General features: G+C 37.6%; 1 protein-coding gene and 1 long non-coding RNA gene across 9 annotated transcripts in view; one reads left to right on the forward strand and one right to left on the reverse strand.

The window, feature by feature from the left end:
- Positions 1 to 25,797, forward strand: part of LOC135222882 (uncharacterized) — a 72,305-nt gene that overhangs the window by 29,389 nt on the left and 17,119 nt on the right. The window lies entirely within an intron of this gene.
- Positions 21,482 to 25,797, reverse strand: part of LOC135222880 (slowpoke-binding protein-like) — a 232,133-nt gene continuing 227,817 nt past the window's right edge. For 6 of the 8 annotated variants that reach the window (XM_064261243.1, XM_064261240.1, XM_064261246.1 and 3 more), the window contains one exon: positions 21,482 to 23,354. In XM_064261243.1, coding sequence (XP_064117313.1) covers positions 23,082 to 23,354 — 273 coding nt within the window. In that variant the 3' untranslated portion in view covers positions 21,482 to 23,081. The remainder of the gene's footprint in view (positions 23,355 to 25,797) is intronic. The other 2 variants (XM_064261241.1, XM_064261248.1) reach the window with 2 other exon arrangements.

Raw genomic sequence — 25,797 nt, forward strand, 5'->3', positions numbered from 1 at the left:
GACTTTAATGCTGCCTCCAGGAAGTAGCTATCCATATTTCTGTAGACTTCAATGGTGCCTCTACATGGGCCACAGTTAAGGCCTGAAAGTACTTAAGTTTTAGTAAACAATTCATACTCAGTAATCTTGTGGGTTTCTTTTTTTCAATGTAAGGAATTTTACGAGAATGGAAATTTGACAAGGAAATATAGCTTCAATCATTCTGTATTTCTCGAGTCCTTATAACAAAGGCTAATACGAAAATATGGTTGTGAAAAACACTGAACATGACAATTGTGTATTACTACATAATTTTTAGATAGGTGCTATAAATTCATTTATGAAACCAGCTGATTTTAATAAAGAAAACTCATAATTATATCATTACAAAAAGCTTGGGTGCTTTACTTTTTAGCAATGATTATGACCAAGGACCAGCTCAAATGAGGGGAGAAATTTAGCCATTGAAGGTAAATGTAAAGAAATAAAATCAAAACCTGACGAATACTGAAAGCAAAAGCAATTCAATCCAGCTCTTATTTCTGTATCTACCCATTTAGGGTGCATCTGGTTGCAAGGCCAAGTTGCTAATTGTATACATATAAATAGTCAGTATTAAAGGTGAAATACCTTACAAAGCACTTAATTCCATTGTCAAGTTGGTCTTCAACAACCGATGAATTCTCGAACTACCACCATAGTTGTCATGAACTCTTATGAACCTCACTATTCTGCGAATGATCATCTTGGAGCTTACTTTCATAAAAATGTAAATACAATTGATTATTTCCTCTTGATGTTTATTAGGTCACATGTGGAGGGAAATTTTAAATATTGAACGAGATATTTGAAACAGTTAATTTGACTTCAATAACTTTTTTTCACCCTCAGCAATATCGCTGTGACGCCGTCCACGAAGACAGCAATATTGGTGAGGGTGTGAAATTGACACTAAATAATGATCTACAATGGACAAAAGTATGATCCTAGCAAATGCCTGCAGCAGCCACACCTGAATGGAACAAAGGTTGACGATTATGATTGGTAAGCTCTAAATATGATTTTCACCATTGCTATTTTCATTATTCTGTTATTATACAATTTTTCTATATATTTAACAACTTAATTCACTGGTAATGTAAACTATTATTCTTATCATTAATATCATTAACACATTGTCTACAGTAGTGATTAGAAAATATGAGCATTGGCATCCAATATCTCGTCCATTCACATCCGTCGGTAAAAGACAAACTGGCTTCATTGCTATGTTACCAGACCATTTTCATGAAACATTAGCGGATGGGGGTAAAGGAACACTTTAAGACAACTGTATTTAGTACATACGCTCACAATGGCCCAGTTAGAGAGCTAATAAAGAGGAATGAAGTGATCTTCGGACAGCATATAAACTTTCAGAAAAAACATATCAATGTTATTATAGGTATGCAACGAATGAAAGTTAAACTTGCCGTGCAACTGCTGTCCAAAGTGCTTATAAATCTTTTGATCACTTCGACAACCAAGGATATTTGAAGAGAAGGGCTGGAAAATTACAAGCCATTTCATTCGGCTTGTTATAGATAGTTTGATCCGTTTTATTCTCGACTGCTAACAGATAGAAAATCATCAAGAAATGCTTAGGTGACTAAACCCTGTAAATGCAAAACAAAATCTTTCAAAACATGAATAGAACCGCTAGAGAAATGAAAGTGAAGAAAAGTACAATGCTCTATCCTTTGTCTAACTTGCTGAAAATGGCAAAATATAAACTTGGCATGACGTATGCTCTAAATTACAGACTAAATCAGGCTGGGTTTGGGGCACTTTTTTGGTTGCAAAACTCAAATGGGAGCGTACGGTCAGCACCCATCGTCTCAGAGCCCACCTTTTAGGAAAAGACAGCACACTTGTAAGCTCAAAGAGCAAAGTTTAAAACTGCAACAGTGAAAATGTAACATCCGCCTCATTTTCCCACGTCCCTGACAAGCAAGACGCATCATTCGAAGACGAAGGAAATTCCCTTCAGAAAGAACCCAGTATATCAGCAATTTTATTTTGCTTACCAGTATTTAATAAGGATGATTTCCACAACTGGAACATTTAGGAGCAAAAGTAACAAAGGAAGATGGCACAAAGATTGGTGCCATAAGCTTTAGTGAAGGGAAACTAATGAAACCTAGTGTTTTTTTTATCATTTGAAATGCATGGATAAGATGTTTGATTCTCACCATGGGAGGAAAATGTTTTAACAGCCTTAAAAGAGCGATAATTAAATTAGCAGATATAATTAGCAGTCACATCCAATTAACTTCAGAAGTCGAAATATTTTGTTCCATGCCATACAGTTTTTAGAATTCGAAATTTGAACAGGCACATTAATCTTGTTCAACTAGACCATCTCACTCGGCGCACTGGACACTGGCTCAATTAAGACTTTTTTTTCATACTTTATCATTACGTTAAATTTACTGAGAAATTCACTTTTGATGTGAATTGTTATTGCTTTTACATACATACAGTAATAGTTTAACACTCCTCTTTTTCTCTCCTCAACATATCAACTCTCCCTCGTTCAGTCTCAAGTCAGCTGGGCATGACATCACCGCGGTTACGTACGATTTTATACATCTTTTATGCTAAATGTTATATTGAAAGCTAAATTTTATTTTAAATGCTTTATACTTTAATGTATTTTGTCGAATATTGTTATCATTAAACTATATTTTGTAAATGAAAAAAATAAATTAATAGTTTAACTTGTAAGACCCAGTAGGCCGTCGAATACAAGTATAAACTAGATAATCAGTCAGTTCGAAGTACGAGCATCTGTTCGACAAACGATACAAAATTTTCTCGAAAATTTTGTTCGAAGAACGGAGAGTTCGACACGTGAAACGTTCAACAAACGAGGTAGGTACCAGTGTGTGTGTATATCATATATATATATATATATATATATATATATATATATATATTATATAATATATATATATATATATATATATACATATATATATATATATATATATATATATATATATATATATTATATATATCTATATATATATATATATATGTATATATATATATATATATTATATAGAATATATATATATATATGATATATATATATATTGTGACGAAAGGGCCTAGAGTATCTGGATCTGGACACCGTAAATACTTTGGGGAAGTAGCCAAAGATCTGGGTCTGGACACCATTAATATTTGTTAACCCAAATTGCCAAGTATTTGGTTACTACACTTACCATTTGTACTTGTTAGCACAAGAGGCCCTTTTATTCCTGGGTCTGGGACACTTTGTACTTGGGGCACAGTTTGATCAAGTACTTGGTTATTACTTACCTCACTACACCCAGACACCTGACCCTTCATCACAAATACTAAACGACTGAATACTCTAAAGGTGACAGTGATCCCTTATAGAACTTAACCGTCAAGAAAACAATCAATCTAAGTTCATTAAAATAAATGTGAGGTAATCTTAATTAAAGGGCATCACTCCTTCACTAATTTCAAATCTAAGTATTTCCCTGATTCTGATTCATTTGAGGGAAACGGCACAATTACCACTCTATATTTCTACCTAACGAAAATAAAATATAATATTGGTTGTATAATAAAAGGCTCATATAAATTTTAATTACAAAAGTTTATTTCTAAATTCAAAGTTTATAAGTGAAATTTACAATCTCAGGGAAATTGTTATTACTTGAAAACAAGTTTAATTAATTCTTGAATTATTTCTTAAACAAAATTAAATCAAGATTTATCAAGAAAATTAATTAAATTAAATTATAAAGCAATAATTAAATTTGAAATGAAATTTATTTAATTACAAATTAATTTACAAGTGTTAGATTCAAACAGTTACACAATAAAATATTCAAACTAATTAAACACAATAAAGAAAATGCATAATATGAAAGCAATTAAAGCATTGGCAGTACAAACATTAAGCATATAAAATGGACATGTCAAAAGAACAAAGCAAAAGAAAAATGCAAAAAATAATAATTTTATCCAAACACTGTAAAATAAAACCTCGAAGTGCTCTTCAAAACATTTGTAAAATACCTATATAGTCAGTTGCAACTTCTCACTCAAAAAGAAAGGCCTGTTACAATCTTCAACACTTTTGTGGGCGCCTTCACAAAAATAATAATAATAACACTATGCTCAGATTCCACAAACAAAACATTCATTACTAACTGAGGGACCAGCTCATATATAAATGTGAGTTATGTTAAAAGTTAATGAAACTGTCTCGCGAATGAGCGAGCGAGGGAGATTTGAGAGAGAGAGAGGGACCAGGTATCGGAATCGAATGCCTAGTTCTCTATCCCCGTAAGCGTATGGGCATATGAGGGCGATTAGCATCGAGTTCAAGACGAAAACTTATTACGTCCTCTCTCTATGTTAAACATTAATAACATCATTGTAGGGAAGGTCCTCGAAGGACTTGATGCCGCCTGGGAGGCCCCTATGCATTTGTTTGCATACATGAATAGAGGAGATCTCTGTTCCTCATGGGGCTGCTTTAGGATGATAAAAAATTAGCTTAACTAAGGCATTCTCAAGATGTGAATAACAACCTTCTCTAGAGGCTTATAAGCTCTTACTCTTTCTCTCTGTCTTAAGTACGTTTCAAAATGAAAAGTTACACTACTTAACACATGTTTTCTTTAAATTTGGGAATCTGAACACAAAACATACATTTCATAACATGATGCACAGGTTCTGAGGGGAATTAATTGTATTACCAAAATTATAATTGCATTACAAAACTTACATTATAAGAATATATATATATATATATATATATATATCTATATATATATATATATATAATTTATATATACAGATATAGATAATCTCTCTCTCTCCCTATCTGTCTCTCTCTCTCTTATCAGACACAACTACAGAGCAGTGTTGGCCTAACAGCACTGGATACTTACAGGAAATTGTTCAGTAATCTTTTCAGTAAATCCAGGACCATCCTGGTCGCTAGTTTCTGTTGGAGTGGCTCCGAAAACTGTGATAAAAGTTAATAAGTTTTTGAAGCTGAAATCCAGGTTTTAGTATTTTTCCCTCCCTCCATCTCATGACAAAATGTGACTCATGACAAGCATTATGACACAAACTTAAAATGCACCATAGAAAGATCAACACTATACCTAGTAAAGTATATACCTCTAGGAGTAGTGAACCCAAACCTCTCCTTGTTTCTAAGTGCATCAGTGAGGTCTGAGCACCGTAGATAGGTCAAGGATGTGGTGGTCAGTAGTGATCCCTTAAGGATCTGGTGGTCAATAGAAAGTTGATTTTCATTTATCTCAAACTCTTGGCCATATGAAAGAGACTAAAATGCAAAAGATGTGCAGAATGACTCGCATTGCAATGATTTTTGTTTTTTTACCTCTTTCAATAGATCTGTCTTATTCTTCTGTAAAGGAAAGATCAACTCGAACTATTGAAATTATTGTGGTTCCACTAAACCTCTGCATAGCACATTATGTTTGGACACACTAAACAATCTCCAAGGTAGGGGGTTTTGTTATGTCCCATCTATTTTGTTATTATGTCATAACAATTGTTTCCTCTTATGTGTGTTAGAGCAAAACATGGTCTTTTAGTATTGGAGGTGGAATCCCATCTTTTGTTGCCAAGGTTGGAGGATGAGGGCTGATAATAAAGTGATAACTTCTTCGCTTGTGTTTATTGTCATAGCTACATTGAAGAAGGCATGTTGTAGAATGTACGTAATACAAAGTGTATATGAAGAATCCTGTTAGGGCAATCAAGATTTGTGTAGAGAAAACCTAGAGGGGGAAGCAAACTTTTTTTTCTTTTGTAGTAGTAGTAGAAAACCTAGAATACCCTTGTTAAAGAAAACTGTTCTGTGACATATTGATCAGGCTAACATGAGAAAATAGTTCCAGACATTTTACCTTGTTGAAGGAGCATTCATAACATCAAATCGGTTGCTACTTCATTTAGTTTCATGACAGATTTGTTGTTCAAAGATTAATGTGTTGCAGTTGAAGTGCAATTCAATTTTTGTTCTGCTCACTACCTTAAATACACAGAAATTGCATTTGATATGATAAGACCTTAGAATGATGCTAGTAGTGGGTAAATTCTTTTCTGAACTGATGAAAGAATATTCTTTTAGGCTCCCTTTTTATTTAGAATTTATTTATTTTTTTTTTATTCCAGGTTTTGTTTTTTTAGGGGGCATGAAGGTACAGGTATTATATAAGAGCGTATCTTCATATCTTTAAGGTGTTTTTAACCAATTGTCATTTTGGGGGCTGCAGTAACCCACCATCCTTATTCAATGTGGTAGTAGGCTAGATTTAACAGCTGGTAAGATTCCTTCCAAATAATGAAAATTTAGACAAATGTTTTGGCTAATTTCCTACTATTAAGTGTAAAACCACCCAACCCTCCCCACATCTTAGTTGGTGGTCATGAAGAAGTCTGATAAGAATGTAAACATTCCAGCATCACCTGGTGGGAAGCAGGTGATTACAGATTACAGATTACAAATGCACCTAATGGTGCAAGATTCATATAAGCTAACTTTTAACAGTAGTAAATATCCTAATACTTATTTTTGTAAATATTTTAATTTTTTCACCACACAGTACTATATTTGCTTATGAAGAACACAAAAAGGGATTTTGACAAAGGAAAAATCTATTTCTGGGGGAAGACCCGTGTCGCCCAGTGAAATGTCCCTATAGCCCTCATTTCTAGGTATAAATAAATGCTAAATATACCAGAGAAAAAAGCCATATGGAATGCCAGAGTTACTACATCCAGCTCACTCACCCTTATAGGGTGTCGGTATAGCACAGAGGCGAGTGGAAACCACTATCACAGATGCTTTGCCAATTAGATGTCTCCTCTCTCAAAATCCCCCTCTAGAGAGGTGCCGTTACATCTACCTTCCGCTCGCTACTGCTACCTCTGCCAAGAACCCTCATTCCTGAAATACGCACCCAAACTTGGGCCAGCTAAAGGGTGGGGAAAAGGAAAAAGAGAGGGATGGGTTCACTGGGTGACACAGGTCTTCCCCCAGAAATAGATTTTTCCTTTGTCAAAATCCCTTTTCTGGGCTCAACCTGTGTCGGCCAGTGAAATAGTAACAGAGAATTGGCCATACAAGCTTGGAAATAAAATGTAAACAAAAATTTATATGAAAGGAAAATAAAAATTCCTTAAAATTATTGTTTAAATAACCAAGGTAAGGATAACAAATTAAAAATGTTAAAAAAGCACCTAATATGACCAAATCTATACTATCACTAGCAAAATGCAACAGGTAATGAACATAAAAACAAACATATTAATGAAGTATGTACATGTACAGGAGTGGGTTGATGAGCAATCCAGTCCGGAACAAAAGGCAGAAAGGCAGGGATTACAAGCGAGGCAGGTAGGTGAGAGTGAGTACCAAAAGATAATTAATAGCAAAATAATAAAATACAGATTTAGAATGACATAACTAGGCCGTATCAGGGGAGACAATGTTCCCTGCAGCCACTGCCGAATATTTAAGGGCCTGTAGAGTTTTCAGATAGTGGCGTTTAAATACTATCGGGGATTTCCAACCGGTATATTTTTTAAGATCCTCGAAGTTCATATGATGAAAATAATTAACTGAGGTAGCCACTGCCTGGATATCATGGACGAGGGACTGAATCCGGATTGGCTTGTTTAATAAAATAAAGAATTTGTTGTCTGATGGCCTTCAAGGAAACTGTTCCACCATTCTCTCTAATAAAAAGAGGACCTGAAGACTTTTTAGAAGTTCTGCCCAGATAAGATTTTAATGTAAAAATCGGACATAATGATGGGTCCTGTGGAAGAGGGACAATCTTCCATGGGGACCACCTGTTTTGTGGGTCTTCATTCTTTGCTAAGAATTTCCGATCTGGAGAGAGCAGAACTTCTCCTGACGGGAGGAAATCGATATGATTTGGTTCTCTAGAGAGAGCCGATAGTTCAGATATTCTGGCGACTGAGGCCAGACTCATTAAAAATAATGTTTTCCTGAGAAGGGTTATATATGAGCATGATTCATTATCAGTATCTAAAGCCAACCTGAGTACGTCTTTTAAAAACCAGGAGACCGTGTGAGGGCGGTCTACCGGTCTCGGACGAGCACATGCTCTAGGGATAGACGAGAAGCACGAATCTGTTAAATCAATATTAAAGCCAATCTGAAATATCTTCCTTAAGGCAGATTTAGTCGTAGTAATGGTACTAGCAGCTAGGCCTTTTTCAAACAGAGTTCTAAAAAATGAAATTGTCAGATTCGCAGTCATCTTTTGGACATCTGATTCTTTTAGAAAGATGGCTAGCTTCCTTACTGTCGAATCATACTGCCTGAATGTTGATTCTCTTTTGTCTGACTCCACAAACAGGGTGTTTAGTGGGTCAATACTAGCATCCTTCTGTGCCGCAAACTTCATGAAGTCCATAAAGTTAGGGCATTCAGAATTCTTGAGGAAGCTGACACAGTCCGAGTTTGTACTATTTGAGTCAGTTTTGGGTTGGGAATCCATCTGGGACGGAGTTTCAACTCTAGTAGAAGAGGAAACCAATTGCTCTTCGGCGAGTAGGGTGCTACCAATGCTATCTGTCCTCTGAAAGATCTGAGTTTGTGTATAACTTTCAGCAAGAGGTTTATTGGCGGAAAGAGGTAAATCTTCTGCCAATAGTTCCAGTCTATGGACATCGCATCTGTGGCGTGAGCCAGAGGCTCCAGATTGGGAGCCACATAACACGGACGTTTGTGATTGGACTCCGTGGCGAAAAGGTCTACCTGAAGGCCCAGGATTTGTTGGCAAATCCAATTGAATGATTTTGTGTCCAAGGACCAGTCTGACTCCAGTGGAGTTGTCCTGGACAGTGAATCCGGGATGACATTCCATACTCCTGCCAGGTGCCAATGATGTTTCATTGCTAACGAAAAGATTGCAATCATCACATGATTTATTTGGCTTGACTTGGAGCCTCCTCTGTTTATGCAATAAACTATCACTGCGCTGTCTGTGACTAGTCTGATATGAATGTTCCTGGCTGGAGCTAGTCGTTTCAGGGTCAGAAAAATGGCCATTGCCTCTAGTATGTTGATGTGGAACTGGCGGAATGTTGTCGACCATGTTCCTTGAACCTTCTTGTACTGAGAGTAGCCCCCCCATCTGCTCAGAGAGGCGTCCATGTGGTCTATCAGAGACGGCGGGGGAAACTGTTATTGAAGCAAACTGAAGTGAACCTAAGATTCTCTCTTAGGTACGACGAGAAGCCCGTTTGTTCTTGAGGAATTGTCTTGTAGCTTTCGCTATCTCTCTGCACTTCTTTGGCGGAAGAGATAGTTTGTGTGTGGTTAGGTACCATTGAGTTCCCAACCATTGAAAGCGAGACGCCGGAATGAGACGGGACTTTTCCTTATTTATCTGGAAACCCAGTTAGTCTAGGAATTTTATTACTTTGGCTGTTGCCTTGCGACATTCCTCGTCGTTGGTTGCCCAGATGAGCCAGTTGTATAGGTAAGCTACTAACATCACCCCCTGGGCTCTTAGTTCCTGCACTACTGTCTCTCCTAGTTTGGTGAATATTCTGGGTGCTATCTTGAGCCCGAATGGCATGACTGAACGAGTAAGCTTGTTTTCCTAGTTTGAAGCCTAGGTATGGAGAGAAGTTTCTTGCTATCGGTACATGATAGTAAGCGTCTGTAAGATCGATAGAGGTGGTGACGACCCCACGGGGAAGTAAGGTCCGCACCTGCGAGACGGTTAGCATGCGGAACTTGTCGCATTGAATGTATGAGTTGAGATGGGACAAGTCCAGAATCACTCTTCGTTTGTCCGAGTCCTTCTTCGGTACACTGAACAAACGTCCTTGAAATTTCAGGTGACTGACTTTATTGCCTTCTTTTGAAGAAGGTCTTTGGCATAGTCTAGAAGGTCTGTCATAGGAATCTGATGGAAACTGACTGGTGGAGGAGGCCCTTTTTTCCATCTCCACCCCAGACCTTTCGATACAATACTGTGGGCCCACGTAGTGAAGGTCCAATGAACCCGGGAGAGGTACAGTCTCCCGCCTACCTGCAGAGACTCATTGAGTGGTTTAGGTCTTACTTCCTCTGCCTCCTCTGAAGCCTCTGCCTCTTGAGAGAACTCTAGAGCCAGCTCTCTGCCAGTAAGCACCTCTTGCTCTGCCTCCCCTTGCGTGCCTATTATAGCCTCGAAACGCCCCCTGTGTTTCAAAGGAGGCGTTGAAGGCTGGGGAAGTCACAAGGGCAGCCGAACTCAACGGCTGTTGAGTCGGTTGACTCTGCAGCAGAACAAACTGCTGTTGTGATTGTGCCATAGATGTCGAAAGCTTATTCATTTGGGAGGCAGGAACTGCTTGAGGCTGAGAGGTCTGGAAAGGCTGATACTTCCTAGGCCTCTTCCTACTTTTGGTTTGTGGTCCGGGGGTCTTGAACTTTCTTTTGAAGGGAAGTCCCCAGCGGATACGAAGGTTCTGGTAAGCCCTAGCCGCCTCGCTGAGGACGCTGTTAACCACGTCCTCAGGAAAGAGGTTGGCCCCCCAGATCGATGCCTTTATGAGCTTGTTAGGCTCATGCCTGATGGAGGCATTAGCAAAGACATGCTTCCTGCAGGCTTGTCTAGCCAGTATGAAATCATACAGGTCCGATTGATAAGCCTGCAGCAGCGACTTCGTCAGGACCCAGAATAGAGGCTCCTCTGCAAAGACAGAAGCTGTCAACTCTGCAGTGGTGACTGAGTTAATTGACCTGCTCAGCCTACATCTTGCTTCGAATTCCGCCGTTATCATGGTATCCAGAATTCTAGCAAACGTTCACTGAATTGTGTGGAGGCACACTCCGGGTCGAGTTTGCCCACTGTGAACGTTGCTGGAGCACCAACCCAACACTCCAGATCTCCGGGAAAGAGCAAAGAGGTAGCCTCCGTCTCTTTAAGCTGAGGCATGGGTTTATCCTCCATTCCGGCTTGCAGTGTCAATTCTGTGATCTTTGATGTGCAAGGTGTTGGGATGTTATCTGGCGCTATGAACATGGTATAGGAACCTTTGTGAGGCGTCAACTTGATTGTTGACGCACTCCCATTCCGTAAGGGTGTGGACCCATGCCGACTGAGCCTGATCTCTAGGGTAGATCACTGTCTCTTTCGGGACCTTGTCTACCCTGACCAACGCTTTCTCGGCTAGCCTAGCGTAGCCCGGGAAGGGGAATTGTAGGTCCGGCGGGAAGAACTCATAGTCTTCCACGGGTCGGGTTCCGCAACCCTCAATTGTAAGCCTGCCCTCTGAAAATGGAGCATGTAGAGCCAACCGCCATCGGTTGCTATTCTCAAATGGTGGGAGCCTGGATGCGTCCGGCACCACAAAGGACTGCGGTGTGCTTCCAGACTGGATAAATCCGGCCACCAATTCCTCCTGTGTTTGCAATCTTTGGGCCAGAGACAGGATGGACTGTCCGGATGTCTCTAGACCCGAGGCGAGTTGAGTGGACATCGATTGAAGTCTCGAGTCCACTACTTCGCTCATCTTCTGCATGAGAAGAGTGGCGAAAGCCTCCTGGTCGAAGCCGGACTCCGTTGGTCTGGCTTTAGAAGTCTTAGCTCTCGACCCCTTGGGTGGGGAGTAGCTTTGGCCGAGGAAGTCGAAGGCTTGGGGGCCAATGACGACCTGGCGGAGCCTGCCGGAGAAGGCTTGGCTGGTCTAACTGCCTTCGGCAGAGACTTCGTCTTCAAGGTTTTCACCTTGGGAATTACTGAGCCCGACCTATTCCCAAAGGTCGTGGACTTCCCAGAGAAGCCCTGGAAAGCCCATGATTACCTGCCTCACTTACCTCCTTACCTTCCTCCTGGTCCTCGATGGCCATGGGCTCTCGATGCAGGCTGATGGCCGCTACCTCCTACGACATATCATCGCACAAGCCCTCTTGGTCCTCCGGAGGGGCTTGGGTCTCTTGGTGGATCCGCTCAATAATGGGAGCCGCTACCTCCGCCGCTACTGCTGCCGAAACCTTAGCGTTCGGGTAGAGGAGGAAGCACATCTCCTCCGACAGCACGTAGGGTTGGGCGGATCCAACGTTCCTCCCAAACCCCCCTACCCAGGCCTTAAGGGTCGTCAGCGAGGAGGCCTTGAGCGTCAAATCAACCTGTAAGAGATAATCAAATCAGGTTCCCCAGTGTCGGGGACTTTTCCTTGTTATCTAGTTTGACTATGCGCAATCAATGTGTAACATAGAATTCAGAGTAACAATGAGGCGAGGATGCTACCTACCGACTCATCTGTCACGTTCCTAACGAGGCCGTAACACACCACGCAGGCTTCTGGGTGCCAGACCACGAGTCCCTCCAGTTGGATGGCGCAGCTGGCATGAGACCGGCAGACCTCATGCCCATACGGCTTATAAAGGACGGCTGGGCACCCCATCTCCTGGCAGCGAACCATCTGTAAGTTGGAAAGATACATGAGTATCGTCAAATAATGCCGCCGGAGTTATTTCCGGCGGTATGTGTATGCTTAAACTATACTCTGTTTTTTTCCATCTGTCCATCTGGCTGTGGTGTTTGCGCATGGTAACACTGTGTCCCGGGCTTTAAGTAATATCCTATTTCAAATATTAACGGTGTAATTCGCATACAGTAAATTATTAAAACACTTTTCAGTTGCAAATGTACACCCAGATATCCTTTTATATACCTAAAACTTACACATAGCTTAACTATTTAAAGCCCGGGACGCAGTGTTACCATGTAAAAACACCACAGGCGGATGGACAGATGGAAAAAATGAGTATAGTTACTTAACTAGCTAAAGGTAACATCCACTATAATCTTCAACTTACTTGTTATTAATAAAGCTCTGGATGTCTCCGCCTGCTCTGGAATCCATACTCTGGGTATCACCAAACCTATAACCAACGGAGTTGGCCTGATACGAGCAGAACAGGGAAACAAGGCAAAGCCTAAGCCTGAGTCTGATCGCACCAGAGTAGAGTAGCAATTCCCAACCAATTAGAAGCGCATTCTCTAAGCCTAGTTCCGCCCCCACCGGAGTGGGTAGCAGCGATAACATAGAATACGGAAAACAGAACGGCGGGAACGTAGAACTCCGGTGTATACATCCTGGGGCATGTGATGGTAGACCACACTTCGCCGGAATAAACACAGGCCCGGAGACATACCAACAGATGCTACATAATAAATTTCCTTAATATTAAGCTCTGAATGTCTCCGCCTGCTCCGAAATCCATAATCTTTTATCACAATAGCTATAACTGGCGGGGTTGGCCTGATAAGAGCAGAACAGGGTAAATAGGTAAAACCTAAGCCTGAATCTGATCACACCGGAGAAGGGTAGCAGTTCCAAGTCAATTAGAAACACATCTCTAAGCCTAGTTCCGCCCCCACTGGAGTGGGGAAGCAGCGATAACACTAGAGAAGTACAGAAAACAGAGTAGCAGAACAGCGGTACGCAAACTCCGGCGTATAGACTCCTGGCAGGTGTGATGGTAGACCACATCTCACCAGAATAAACACGGGCCCGGAGACATACCAACAGAGATTACATAATCTACTAATCCCCCAATCTCCTCCGACTAATCCCCAGGACCGTGCTCTACACTCTAGCTATTGATCATCGGTAGGATTACTTGGGCAGCGAGCTAACAAAGCAGCGCCGGAGCGAGTCCGGGACGGGGGGGGAGCTTGTCTGGATGAGAGTGGATGAGTCGTGATCGCCTGGCCACAGCAACCGATCAGTGAATACCACTTCTCGAGAAGCCGTTAACTAGCCTACTACTAAAGGGGGGCATAAGACGGTAGGCCAACTGACACCCTAAAGGGGGCAATGGCCCAGGCTACACTCAACAAAATTAATTCATAAAATAATTGATGAGGAATTATTGGAAGTACTACAAAAAAGGGGGGAGAAAACCACACCCAACTAAGATCCCAGCCTAACCCTCCGAAATCGGTACAGATCTGGTCAGGTAGGCTAAGATGGCTCCTATATGGACGTCACGAAGAGGACACCTAGAACCTAACTCAACCCTCCAAAATCGAATCTACCGATCTGGTCAGGTAAGATAGGCCTAGACCCTACAAACGTAACAGGAGAGGAACTCTCCAGTCCTGGGCCACCCTCCAAGTAAACATATCTGCCTGGTCGAGTTGGCGGTATCAGGAGCCACTAAGGGTGGTGGGATATACTCAACCCGCCTAGCCCACCCTCCAAAACCTAGCCTAGGTCTGGTCGAATAGGCTAGGGTAGGTCATCGAGAAGAACTCCCAACCTCATAAAAAATAGCAATACAAGATTATAATAAAAAACTAAACTAGAAACATACATGCATGAGCACTGCGAATGAATGAGGAATCTTCACCTCTAAACTAAACTGGCGTACCGCTAGGCTAGCCTAGGATGCCTAAACCACAATATTCGCACATAACGTAGAATGAAGCATATCACCGTACGCACGTAAGGGAACCAACTTGCTCCTGAGTGACTGATGATAACGAAAAAGGCCCTATAATAGGCTAATAACGTAAGGATCAAACCATAATAAACAAGGCTCTCGGTATTCGTCAGGAGCGAGACGGTAAAATATAGGAAAACAGTAGCCTGTACAGTGAAGTGCTAATGGTGAACAAAATTACCCAGCGAAATAAAATTCTGATATAATCGCGCATGCGGCCAACCATGCATCCAAACTGGCAGATTCAGAAGAGCGTCATGCCCGGCTCCCATGAACAAGAGTCTTAAAATAAGGGCAAAATATTGGATGCATTGTTGCCCCATCGTGCTCAAAAACAATAAATGGAATACTCAACTTAGATGAAGAAGCTTCTTGGTCAAGGGAAGACATGATGCTTCGCAAAAACACTTCCTGGAGACAGCGAAAACGGTGCGTGTAGACACAGAGTGCTAATTCAGGAATGAGGGTTCTTGGCAGAGGTAGTAGCAGCGAGTGGAAGGTAGACGTCGTAACGGCACCTCTCTAGAGGGGTATATTGAGAGAGGAGACATCTAATTGGCAAAGCATCTGTGATAGTGTTTTCCACTCGCCCCTTGCTATACTGACACCCTATAAGGGTGAGCGAGCTGGAGGTAGTAACTCTGGCATTCCATATGGCTTTTTTCTCTGGTATATTTAGCATTTATTTATACTTAGAAAGGAGTGCTATAGGGACATTTCACTGGCCGACACAGGTCGAGCCCAGAAATACAGTGTACAATATTGTGCCCAAAATAAAAACCAAACTGTGCAGGATATGGTATATAAATGTGTAAAAAATTTAACATGGAAAGTCTCTTTTCAATTTCTCTGTATGCTCACAAGGGTTGTATCTAAAATTCATATGCTATTCCATATAAATACTAATAAAGAATAACCCATAGAAAGGAAAATAAATCCACAGCAAGTGCAAACTGTAGTTTACATCAGTGTAATGCATATACTCTCTGCAACACGGCATGGTAGTTTATACCAATATACATTTCATAATCGATTCAAATATAGTTTGCTGTTATTTAAACCTCGGAAAAGCTTGTTTGCTTGAGTTTTGAAATTGATTCTACTAAAATTAATCCCCTTCTCCAGTCTTTTGCACCGCAGACCACCTCCTGCAAGGTTTCCCATTACCTGGTCCCTAAATAAGGTTCTTAGACTCCTGTCATTTCCTCAGTAGAGTGGGCCCAATACAACTACAACTGTAGCCTACTCCAAAAGGCTGTCTTCTTGACAAGATAGGCATCAGCAGCTAAGTTAGCAAACTGGGCACTTGTTAGTTTAGGACAACGTTTTATCCCTCTTGCACTTAGCCGACTTTACTGTAGTCTCCTGGCCCATCATTCCTGGACAAGAATAAAGACCTTTTTAAAGAGAGAATTTTCAATTCTGATAAGGGAACTAAATTTTTTAGATAAGGTATTATGCGTAGTTCAAGCACTCAAGTTTACCTACTGTAGATGTCATGGCAAACATCTCATATTGTCTGATTATCTTAGCACATATGAACTACTTTCATAACATGGGCTGAGAATTACTTTAGTGCCTTTAATTGAAAGGTAGACCCTCTCTCTTTTCTGAAGTTACATGACATCTGGAAGGTTAGTACTTCGTTGGCTTTTTTTGGAAATGTTTCCTGTGAAATTTGGGCCAGCTTTGTTTGTTTGGGTACAACTGTTGTTTTAAAAACAGATCTTCAAGTCTTCATCTTTGTTTATAACACATGATAATAATATAGATCTGGCTCGTCAGTATTGTATCTCAGAGGAGTCCTTAAGTATCCTCAGTGTGCTTTATAGGAAAGTAAAATATCAGAGGTAGGAGCATGTAGATTTTTCAAAATATTGTTCACGATTTCATGCTTTTTTATTGATTGCCCGTTTCTTGTTGTAGCATATGGTTGTATAGCAGAGAACTTAAAATAGCAGGTTACATTAACTGCTTTAAGTGAGATCAAAGTAAATATTAACATTGATAGGATACTTTTTTGTGGCCACATGTAGGTCAACATCGCCAAGTAAGAGTTTGTGTCAGGAAACATTAACATTTTTCAAAATATTTTAGATAAATATAGTTTTAAATTGTTTAAATTATTTTTGATAAATATGGTGTATGTAAATGTATATAATTCTAATATATAGTATTGTGCTCTGAAGGATAATAAAAGTTTTTCCGTGGATTAAGAATGGATGTGTTTCATGATTTATTGAGAGAAAAGAGCAAAAGAGAATAATGTAGTAAATAGCATAGATGATACATGAACACTTGATAACCAGGTCTGAGCTTTGTACCAAACTGACAACCCATAGAAACTGGAGGGAATGGTTTATGTCATTGCTGTGATTTGTGTGCAACACAATCACTGACCAACAATTAAAAAAATATTTGAAGACCACAGCAGCATTCTTAGACAAGTCCTAGTCTGAGTCCAATTTTTAACGGATGACCAGGATTATACTTTAAAAGTTTATTCTTAGATTATGTAATTTCTTGGCCATGTAGAAATTACAATCATATAATCATTTGAATTTGCAATTAATATGGAGAGAGAGAGAGAATGCTAGTGCAGAATAAGGTGACAAGGACTGATCAGTAGGGATGCTGACAGTGTTAACATTGTATATTAATAAACCATACAAATAGGTTTAAACTTTGGCAAAGATGGGAAAACTATCTGGTGTGCGTTTCACATTCAAGTGATACCACAAGTCGTTTTCAGGAAATATCAGTATAATAGAAATAAGGTTAAAGTCATGCAGGTATATACAAGTGTGCATATGATTACACATTTTCTAGTAAGAATGGAGTGCATTCATCATGGAAGAAGCATTACCCAATTAAGATAAATACAATATTCAACAGCACAGTTATTTAATTTAGATTCTGACTTAATTACATATTGTTTCATAAAACAAGTTACATCACAGTTTTTAATTTCTCTACCAGTTTCCATGTAGTCACATGTGTATTGAAAATTGAAGTTAAGAGACTGCAAAGGATTGCAAAATGTACTTTCAAAATGGGTTCCATATTACATGTTTTAATTTTCATCCTTTGCTAAGTAGGTAAACTAACATGCTGATTGTTGTAGAAAATCAAGCACAGTATAATAAATTGTGGAATCAAATTCAAATAGCATGATCAGATGTCAACCCATCAATTATGATAGCAGAAAGGGCAGGTTTTGCCTTTCTATGAAATTTAGCAAGCAACTATAAACATCACAGATATTTTTTTATATAAAATAGAATTCATTATTTTAATAAAAGTAGAAGAGATATGATGAAGCTTTTTGGAACTTTATGGTTGGCTCAGTGAAAAGACCTAATACAGTAAAACATGAAAGCACTTTTTTGTCTGGCATCTTAGTTTTACTCACTTTCATTAATAAAATGTTAATCATGTATGGGTTATATTAGATGAAATTAAATATACATTAGCATAGGAACATTAGAAATGTTGTACATGCAAGGTTTTTGTTCCTGATAACAACTAAGCCATATCTATCAAAATACTAGTAATGATTACATGTTCAGTGAAGTGTGAAAAGAAAAATGATGAAGCTTGTTAACAAATAATTTTGTTGCTTAGGGAGATAAAAGTATTGAGCCAGTGATATTCCTCCAAATGACTTGACATTAATCTAACAGAAGACAGTGGGCATAATTCTTAGCAGTTCAACATGAATCACATAACTTTCTGTATCAGAAGTTTTACACCTGCTCATATTACAGGATACATACTTGAAACTTGAAAATACTGTATGTGCCAATCTTTGTACTGGGAAGCCCATACACGTATATGGTCAAAAACCAGTTTTTTTTTATCCTGTACTCTCAATTTTAAGAAAGGGAAATTTCTAAGCTCTAAAGAATATAGTTTTATACTAAGCATTAGGATACAATTTTTATGTACAATGTAACATTCTATAAAAAATAAAGTTTACAACAAAATTCCTGCTGCAATCAAGTCACATGGAAAATGTGTACAGTAGTTAGGTAATGATAGGAATGTAAAGCATAATCCATAACATTTAATAGGTGAATTATTTCAAGGGATAGTAATGTATCTTTTATGTTAATGAGTCCTGTGCACTTTCATGTTGCAAAATATAAAACTAAATAAGCACTGTCGTGATAATGTCCCACATTTGGTACATTGCAATCCAAAGAGTTTAATAAAAATCTATATTAAATTTTTCAGTTTTGCATGTACTGTGAAACTTTTATAATTGTTGAATTGAAGTTTAGCAGGAGTGGATTTTCGAAAATTGCCTAACAGTACGTATACGTAATAATAAAGAACTGCATTCAGTGGTAGAGCATTCTGTATGTAACAATTATTTTTTCTAGATCATGGACGCTTAAAAAAAACTATCAAGAAAAAAAACTATCAAGAAAAAAAAACTATCAATCAAAATTTTTCTTGATGGAGTTTACATGCTATTAATGTTTTAAATACTTAACTAAGATCCTTCAGTGTATTTTTACATGTCCAAAACTGTAATACGCACATAAGACTAATGGGATATTATATATTGTAGTAACTGCCTTCAAATTTACCTTATAACATAATTAGATGCAAAATTAATTTCATCCTACTCTACAACGAATGATTATCACAAATTTAAGAGCACCCATACTAAACATGACAACCAGAGCAATTAAAAGTGGACATGCATAAATTGTCATTTTCATCTGCAATTTTTAGCTTTTTACCAATAATGGATAAGATAAACATGGATAAGAGCAATATATGAATCTGCTCATAATAGAAACTAGCTAGTTCTTTAACCATTATTTGCAAACTAAAAAGAAAGAAAGAAAAAAGGTCGATATGCTGTGTATGCATGTAGTCATCCATGATGCATGAATGTTGACTAACACACTGATGGTTACTTTTGTTGCATTATATGACGTGCCTAAATGTAATCTTTATGGAACACTTATTCTTTACCTACAATTATGTACATCATTACAGAAAGCAAATACCCTGTATGATGAAAAGGATGAAAAAATGACCTCTAATGTATATACTGACGTACAAGAGACAAACAATATGAAACATTTGTATCAACACAGTTTATGAAATGCAAAAGTTAACACTGATAATGCCAAACCATGAAAATGCTCCATCCAGAGAGAAAGACTTGAGAGGAAAAATAAAGCTTTCATATGATACTGAAAGTCTCTTAGTGAGAAGCACAGGTCAGATAAGTGTGACTGGCCCAGAGGCCTTCCCACCCACCCTTATTGCAACATTATGTACAAAAATATACTATTTGCTCTTAACTTTGACAGGATTTGGCATAAACTGATTCAAACTATAGCAGCACTGACAAATGATTAATTTAACTGCAGCTTAATGCAAAGGGCAGAAACAAGGAATTATGATGTTGAAAATTCACTATAGTACTCCCATTTATTTTTAACTGATGCTGACCAGTTAGTCTTACTTCTAGTTCCAACCACCAAGAGTCTATTACTAAATCTGTCTTAAATTTGATTAAGAGTCCTAGTGAACATTAAGGATACGGAGCTGCACATTAAGGTTAAGAAAAACCGAGACTACATACTTGGCTGCAACAGAGCTACAGTACATACATTATTGCAAGCACAACTCCATTGTCACTGTGTATGCAACATGTGTAAAGTATCATATGTTACTTGCTGCTAAAGCCTCTGCATTTAATGTTAAGAATTTATCCATACAAATAATATTACAGCTCCCAACCACCAAATAAAACTGGCAGCATTGATACCTGTAAAATCATTCACTGGATTGTAAGGTATTTGGTCCAGAGATTAAGACAGTTTTAAGAGCTGTCATATCATTACATAATGTAATAAAAACAGGAGTCATATTTGGGCCTCCTGAACGAACAGTGTGCAATATTTCATTAACTCAGAAAGTAGGACTTTAATGTGTAAATAGTTCATCAAATCTGTTGAATGACCTAATTTGATATCTTAAAAAGTCCAATGTAAAATAGATAAAATTCAAAAATTTAGATAAAATGCAACATGGATAATAATTTCTTTTATCACAAAGAACTTGGCTAACATTTCTACTTTTCTTATAGGAAAATACAAACCCCACAGGAAAGGAAGACCCATTTCTGTCCCAAGTTTGGTACAGATTTGTAATGGAACAATATCAGTCGAGGTTAATTTTAAGCAAATTAAATTTGTTAATTGAAAATTTTTTTTTTAGACAAATACAAAGGACAGGAGACCCAGTAGAATAGAAAAGTAGCTGAGAAGACATAGTACATAATCACAAATGACATTAGCAAAAACTTCATCGTAAATGATATGTAAATTATTTTGATATATATAACTGTTACATTAAACCCCTCTCATGTAAAACCCTCTTGCTTATGATAATCTAGATAAAGACAGATCTAAAAAGATAGAAGCTAAAAATTCTAAAAGCATTACATGAATTAATTGCATAGTGTCCTTACAAAACCCTTGAGCTACTGTGTAACTGATTTTCTACACTCGAGTCCACAAGACCTGACAAAAATGAACATGAGATAAAAATTTTACGGGTATTCGTACTAGAAAGAATTAAAGTTCCAAAAGCTGCTAACGTGACTTTTGTCTGTAAATTAGGAGAGTTTGTATTTTTTTATTTTCATTAAAATTTTGAGTACAGTTCTCTGTACATTTTTCCTAAGTGTTTTTACAGGAATTGGTTTACCATTCATTATGGAGAATTATTAAACTGAATGGACTTGTATGTAAATCAAGTAGTATGTAGTATTGTCAGTTTTATTTGTTCATATAAGGCTCACTTGACATGTTTGATTTTAAGTTTTATGCTTGATAAAGTTTTTTTTTTTTTGGGGGGGGAGCTTTTTTTCGGGGGGTTTTTTTTTTTTTGGGGGGGGGGGGGGTTGGTTTTTTGTTTGAATGTTACTGTGATAGTAAAGATCTGCATTCTGAGCTGGCAAAGTTTCCAAAACATTATTACACAAAAAATTGGTAACTTAATTTTACCATACTTGAGAGATAATAGGAATATTGCCATGATATACTTCAGTTTGCTGAAGTGATTGAGAGTCGTGCAACATACAAAAAAAGAAAAAAAATTGTAAAAGATTATATAAATTACAGTACATAATGTGTCAAATGTGAAATGTGTGTACATACAATAATTTTCCATGAGACAACTCTATTGTTTTGTTACACATTTGAGCCATATTTTGTACAGTACTATTTACTAAATTTTGTACTGTAGGTACCAATACTATATGTTGAATTTTTTCAAAACCTATTTGTGGGACTTGGGAAACTTTTAATTTGTTTTCTATATACAGAATGAGACATATTTCAGTGGTTTAGTTGTGAATAATTTAACCCTGTACAATTATTCCCATGACAAATTCTTATGAAGCACTGTATGCCAATCTGTATTTATGGTTTTCCACTAAAATGATCAAATAAGACATTTTCTAATCTGAAGTGATATTTAAAAAGCAATTGACTTGCAGGTGTTGCAATACAGGGCTGAGTCCACTTTTAATCAAAGAATATAACATGAAATATATTTGCGATCAGAAGAATGTTCATTAAAATGCAGTTCACATGTTAGTTTGAATACAAGGCTAAGTTCACTTTTAACAATTTTCTCTTGATTACAGTGGAAGTCAGGATGCTAAGATGTTTATTCCCTAGCATACGAACCATAACATAAGACAAACAACAGTCCACTTACTGGTATTTATTTAATCACATTACACAGATGTCAGATCTTGTGGCACTAATTGTACTAACAATGCTATATGCATATTTTGCTTTCTAATATACAATTAAAAGATAAATTCTTCCTAAGAATGCAGTATAAATTGTTTGGCTCACCATATTAGTAAACCGGAATATAGAAACATAATTCATTATTGCAATGGGACCTAAAATTTACAACAAACATTTTAAGAAACAGAAGGAATAGGAATCAACTCGTCACCAAGAACGTCATACAGAAGGGATTTGATATAATCCTGGCACGTTATTCTCACTTTACAGTCCTCTTAAGTTTATCAAATGCAATATCACAATGTAACATCAGTGTTGCATTCAATTTTCAAGAACTGTAAATTTTTAAATAGCTAAGCACTGTATTTTACACTTGCTTGTAGGTTAATTACACTTATTTTCATGCTTTCTTTAAGAATATTAGTTCATCACTCAAGTTCTGCAGAGTAGTTGCTCTCAGAGTTTCTGCCACCTTTGAGTGTTTATTCCATAGTTCTGAGGAATACTAAGTTTACAAACAAGCAATGTTTTTTAACTTCTATGCGATCCTTGAGCAGCTAGTCCAAATAGGTTTAGCGGATGCCCTGAAAAGATTGACACTTTATTCATGATTGTTTCTTTGCCTTTTTAAAAGACACGATAACAAATTTCACAGACATACATTTGACTATCAGACTAGATGTTATTGGAGCCTTTGTGTAACTACGGATAATGAGCCACCTTAAATCACAGGAAAACAAGTCATAACTACCACGGGGTCACGTCCATGGTTGACCCCGTTTGCCCAAATGCCCATTCTGGGTAGAGTAGTTTGTATTGGACCATAAGGGAGAACGGGATTCTCTAGTGGGCGGATAACGCGTCGTTGTGAGTGGGCGATCGTTGTGAGCCTGGCTGAAATGGTTGTTTCTTATTGGGTGGTTTTGTGGGGTAGGCGGCGTGTGGGGTGGCGTATGGAACACTTCTTGACAACTGCTGGGGTTGTGCTGCCGCTGGGGTGAAGGTACCTCCAGCAGGCGGTGCGTAGGGTGCTGCAACAAAATTTCAGTCAACGCTACAAGCAACAAGCATAATTACTGATTCTTCCCTCAGGTGTCTTAAGTAGCAGTTTCCAGAACAATGACCTTTATTCTAACTATATTTTTGCCATGTTAATAATTGCTTCAGTAACAAGTATTCTGCTACAAAAGGAGATAACTTGAGGCAAGAACCTAGAGCAACATAAACTACTGTACATTTACAAAAAAAGGTTTGGAAATAGTGCCTGTGAATAATTGCTAAAAGTGCTTTCACTCTGCCTGGCTGTTGTATTTTATTTTAAGGTCATCTATCAAAATGATATGGAGGTAATACCTTTAAAATAATTAGGGGCATAATGGCCCAAAGCATAAAAAATGGTATACGTAACTTTCATTTGAAATGTATGTTTGAGGTGGTCATTAAAAATGGAAATGACTGATAGGATGGGCATAGTTACTTAAATGTGACATAGGAACTGCTATGTGACAGAAAAATTTATTTGGTATTCTTCCCTCAAGTAGCAGCTAACCTGTATCAATTAGAGTTAGGGTTAGATTTTATGGAAGCACAAAAGGAGACGCTGTGTTTTTCTACAATTGTGAGTGCTAAAAGGACTCTTCAAGATGGTTGACCAACTTCTACACATTATCAATGGGAATGCAAGAGTATTTTCCATATATAAATGTGTAGGACATGAGAAGTTTTGAAGGGTGTGTGTGTAAAGAGAATGGACTAGGAGAACTGATAGAAAGCATGGTAGGCAAAGCAACACGAACTGTGCATAATAGTGATCACACAAGAAACATAAAACAAGGCCAGTTTACAGACCGTGTTCATAGTTTTGGAAAAATAAACATTAAAAACAGAAGTAGAACCCATTCTGATTGTCAGAAGCTATGAGAATGCAAGTGTTGTAAGTGTATGGAGTTGAGTTTCCAGCATTTGTGCATTAGTTGAAGGAAGCATTTGTGCATTAGTTGAAGGAAGAGCAGAAAGAATGATTGCTGAATGGGTTAGGGTGGCCAGTTTTCATGAGAACAGTGTAAAAAGTTTTAAAAAATATTAAAAAACACTTATTAAAGTTCACTAAAAAGTTAAAGAATAATTAATATTTTGAGACACCAGGATTTTCTAACAATCATGTCTGCAAAAATGAAAGTGGGGTGCCAAACATGGAAGGAAATGCTACAAGAAATAAGCATTTATTTCTTGTAGTGCTTCCTTCCATGCTTGGAGCTCATATGCTTTCATTTTGTGGATATGATTAATTGTAAGAAAATCCTTGTGCCTCAAAATACTATTTTTTACTTTTCAGTGTATTTAAATAGTGTTAAAATTTTTCTATTTTATAATTTTTAGTTTTAATATTTGTAACAGATTTAATGATTGTAGCTAACGAAATTGAATGTGATCTGTTGAGCCAAAGAAGGTATAAAAAATCCGAAGTTATTCACTTCATACAAATCCTGAGATAAAGGGAGAGGTCACTGCTGACCTACTGACCATATCAAGTTGTATTGTCACCGGGATTGAGTAACCATGTAAAATTTCATGTCCATCTGATGAAAGAAGTGGAAAAATATTGAGCTACAAGTTTTTACCCAAACAGACTGACAGACACACACAAAGAAGTCAAGTTAAATAAATGCATGTGAAAATGTTGCAGGATGAGACAAGTTCTGTATAAAATCTACTATTTTTTTATGTTTTCTTGGTCAAAATAAGGCGGGTTTTACTCATTCCTTTTAGAATATGCACATACATACATACTTATTTTCTAAGGTTCCTAAAATCTTTCATTACAAATACCTATCATTATTGTCATCCTGTCTTTAAATATTGTAGATAGGCACTTTGAAAATCATGCAACACCAAATAAATCTAGACTGGTACAATAAGAATATCGGATCTTGATATATTACGCTAGCAAAATTTTTATGCATAGTAATTCTCAATTGTCAAGATTCATTTTCAGTCATGTCACATATGATTGCTCATGTATGCTACACCTTTCTCAAATGCATCCTCATGTAACTAAATTTATGACCAATATACATATATATAATTATAATATCTATATATATATATATATATATATATATATATATATATATATATATATATATATCTATCGTACTTTTTTAGCTTTTCTTTTTCAAGCTTGTTTTGTAATGGGGAAAAAAACATGCCTTATGTTCAGGCACAGGAAGATATCACTTGTGACTATAGTCAACATGAGCTGTTACTTTCTTCCCAACTTGACCATCCATTCTTGTACAAATATTCAAAGTAAGTGAAGCCTTACGTAATTTTGTTCTCTTATGCCCCAAATTTATTCAGTATATTTTTTGTAGGCAGTATACTGAAAGGGGACAAATTTTAAAACTTAAAAAGATATTCTTTTAATTGAACATATAAAAATTAAAAATTATTGGTTCAGTAGCTTGGCCAAGT

This window comes from Macrobrachium nipponense, chromosome 8 (assembly GCF_015104395.2).
Source record: "Macrobrachium nipponense isolate FS-2020 chromosome 8, ASM1510439v2, whole genome shotgun sequence".
NCBI classification, from domain to species: domain Eukaryota; kingdom Metazoa; phylum Arthropoda; class Malacostraca; order Decapoda; family Palaemonidae; genus Macrobrachium; species Macrobrachium nipponense.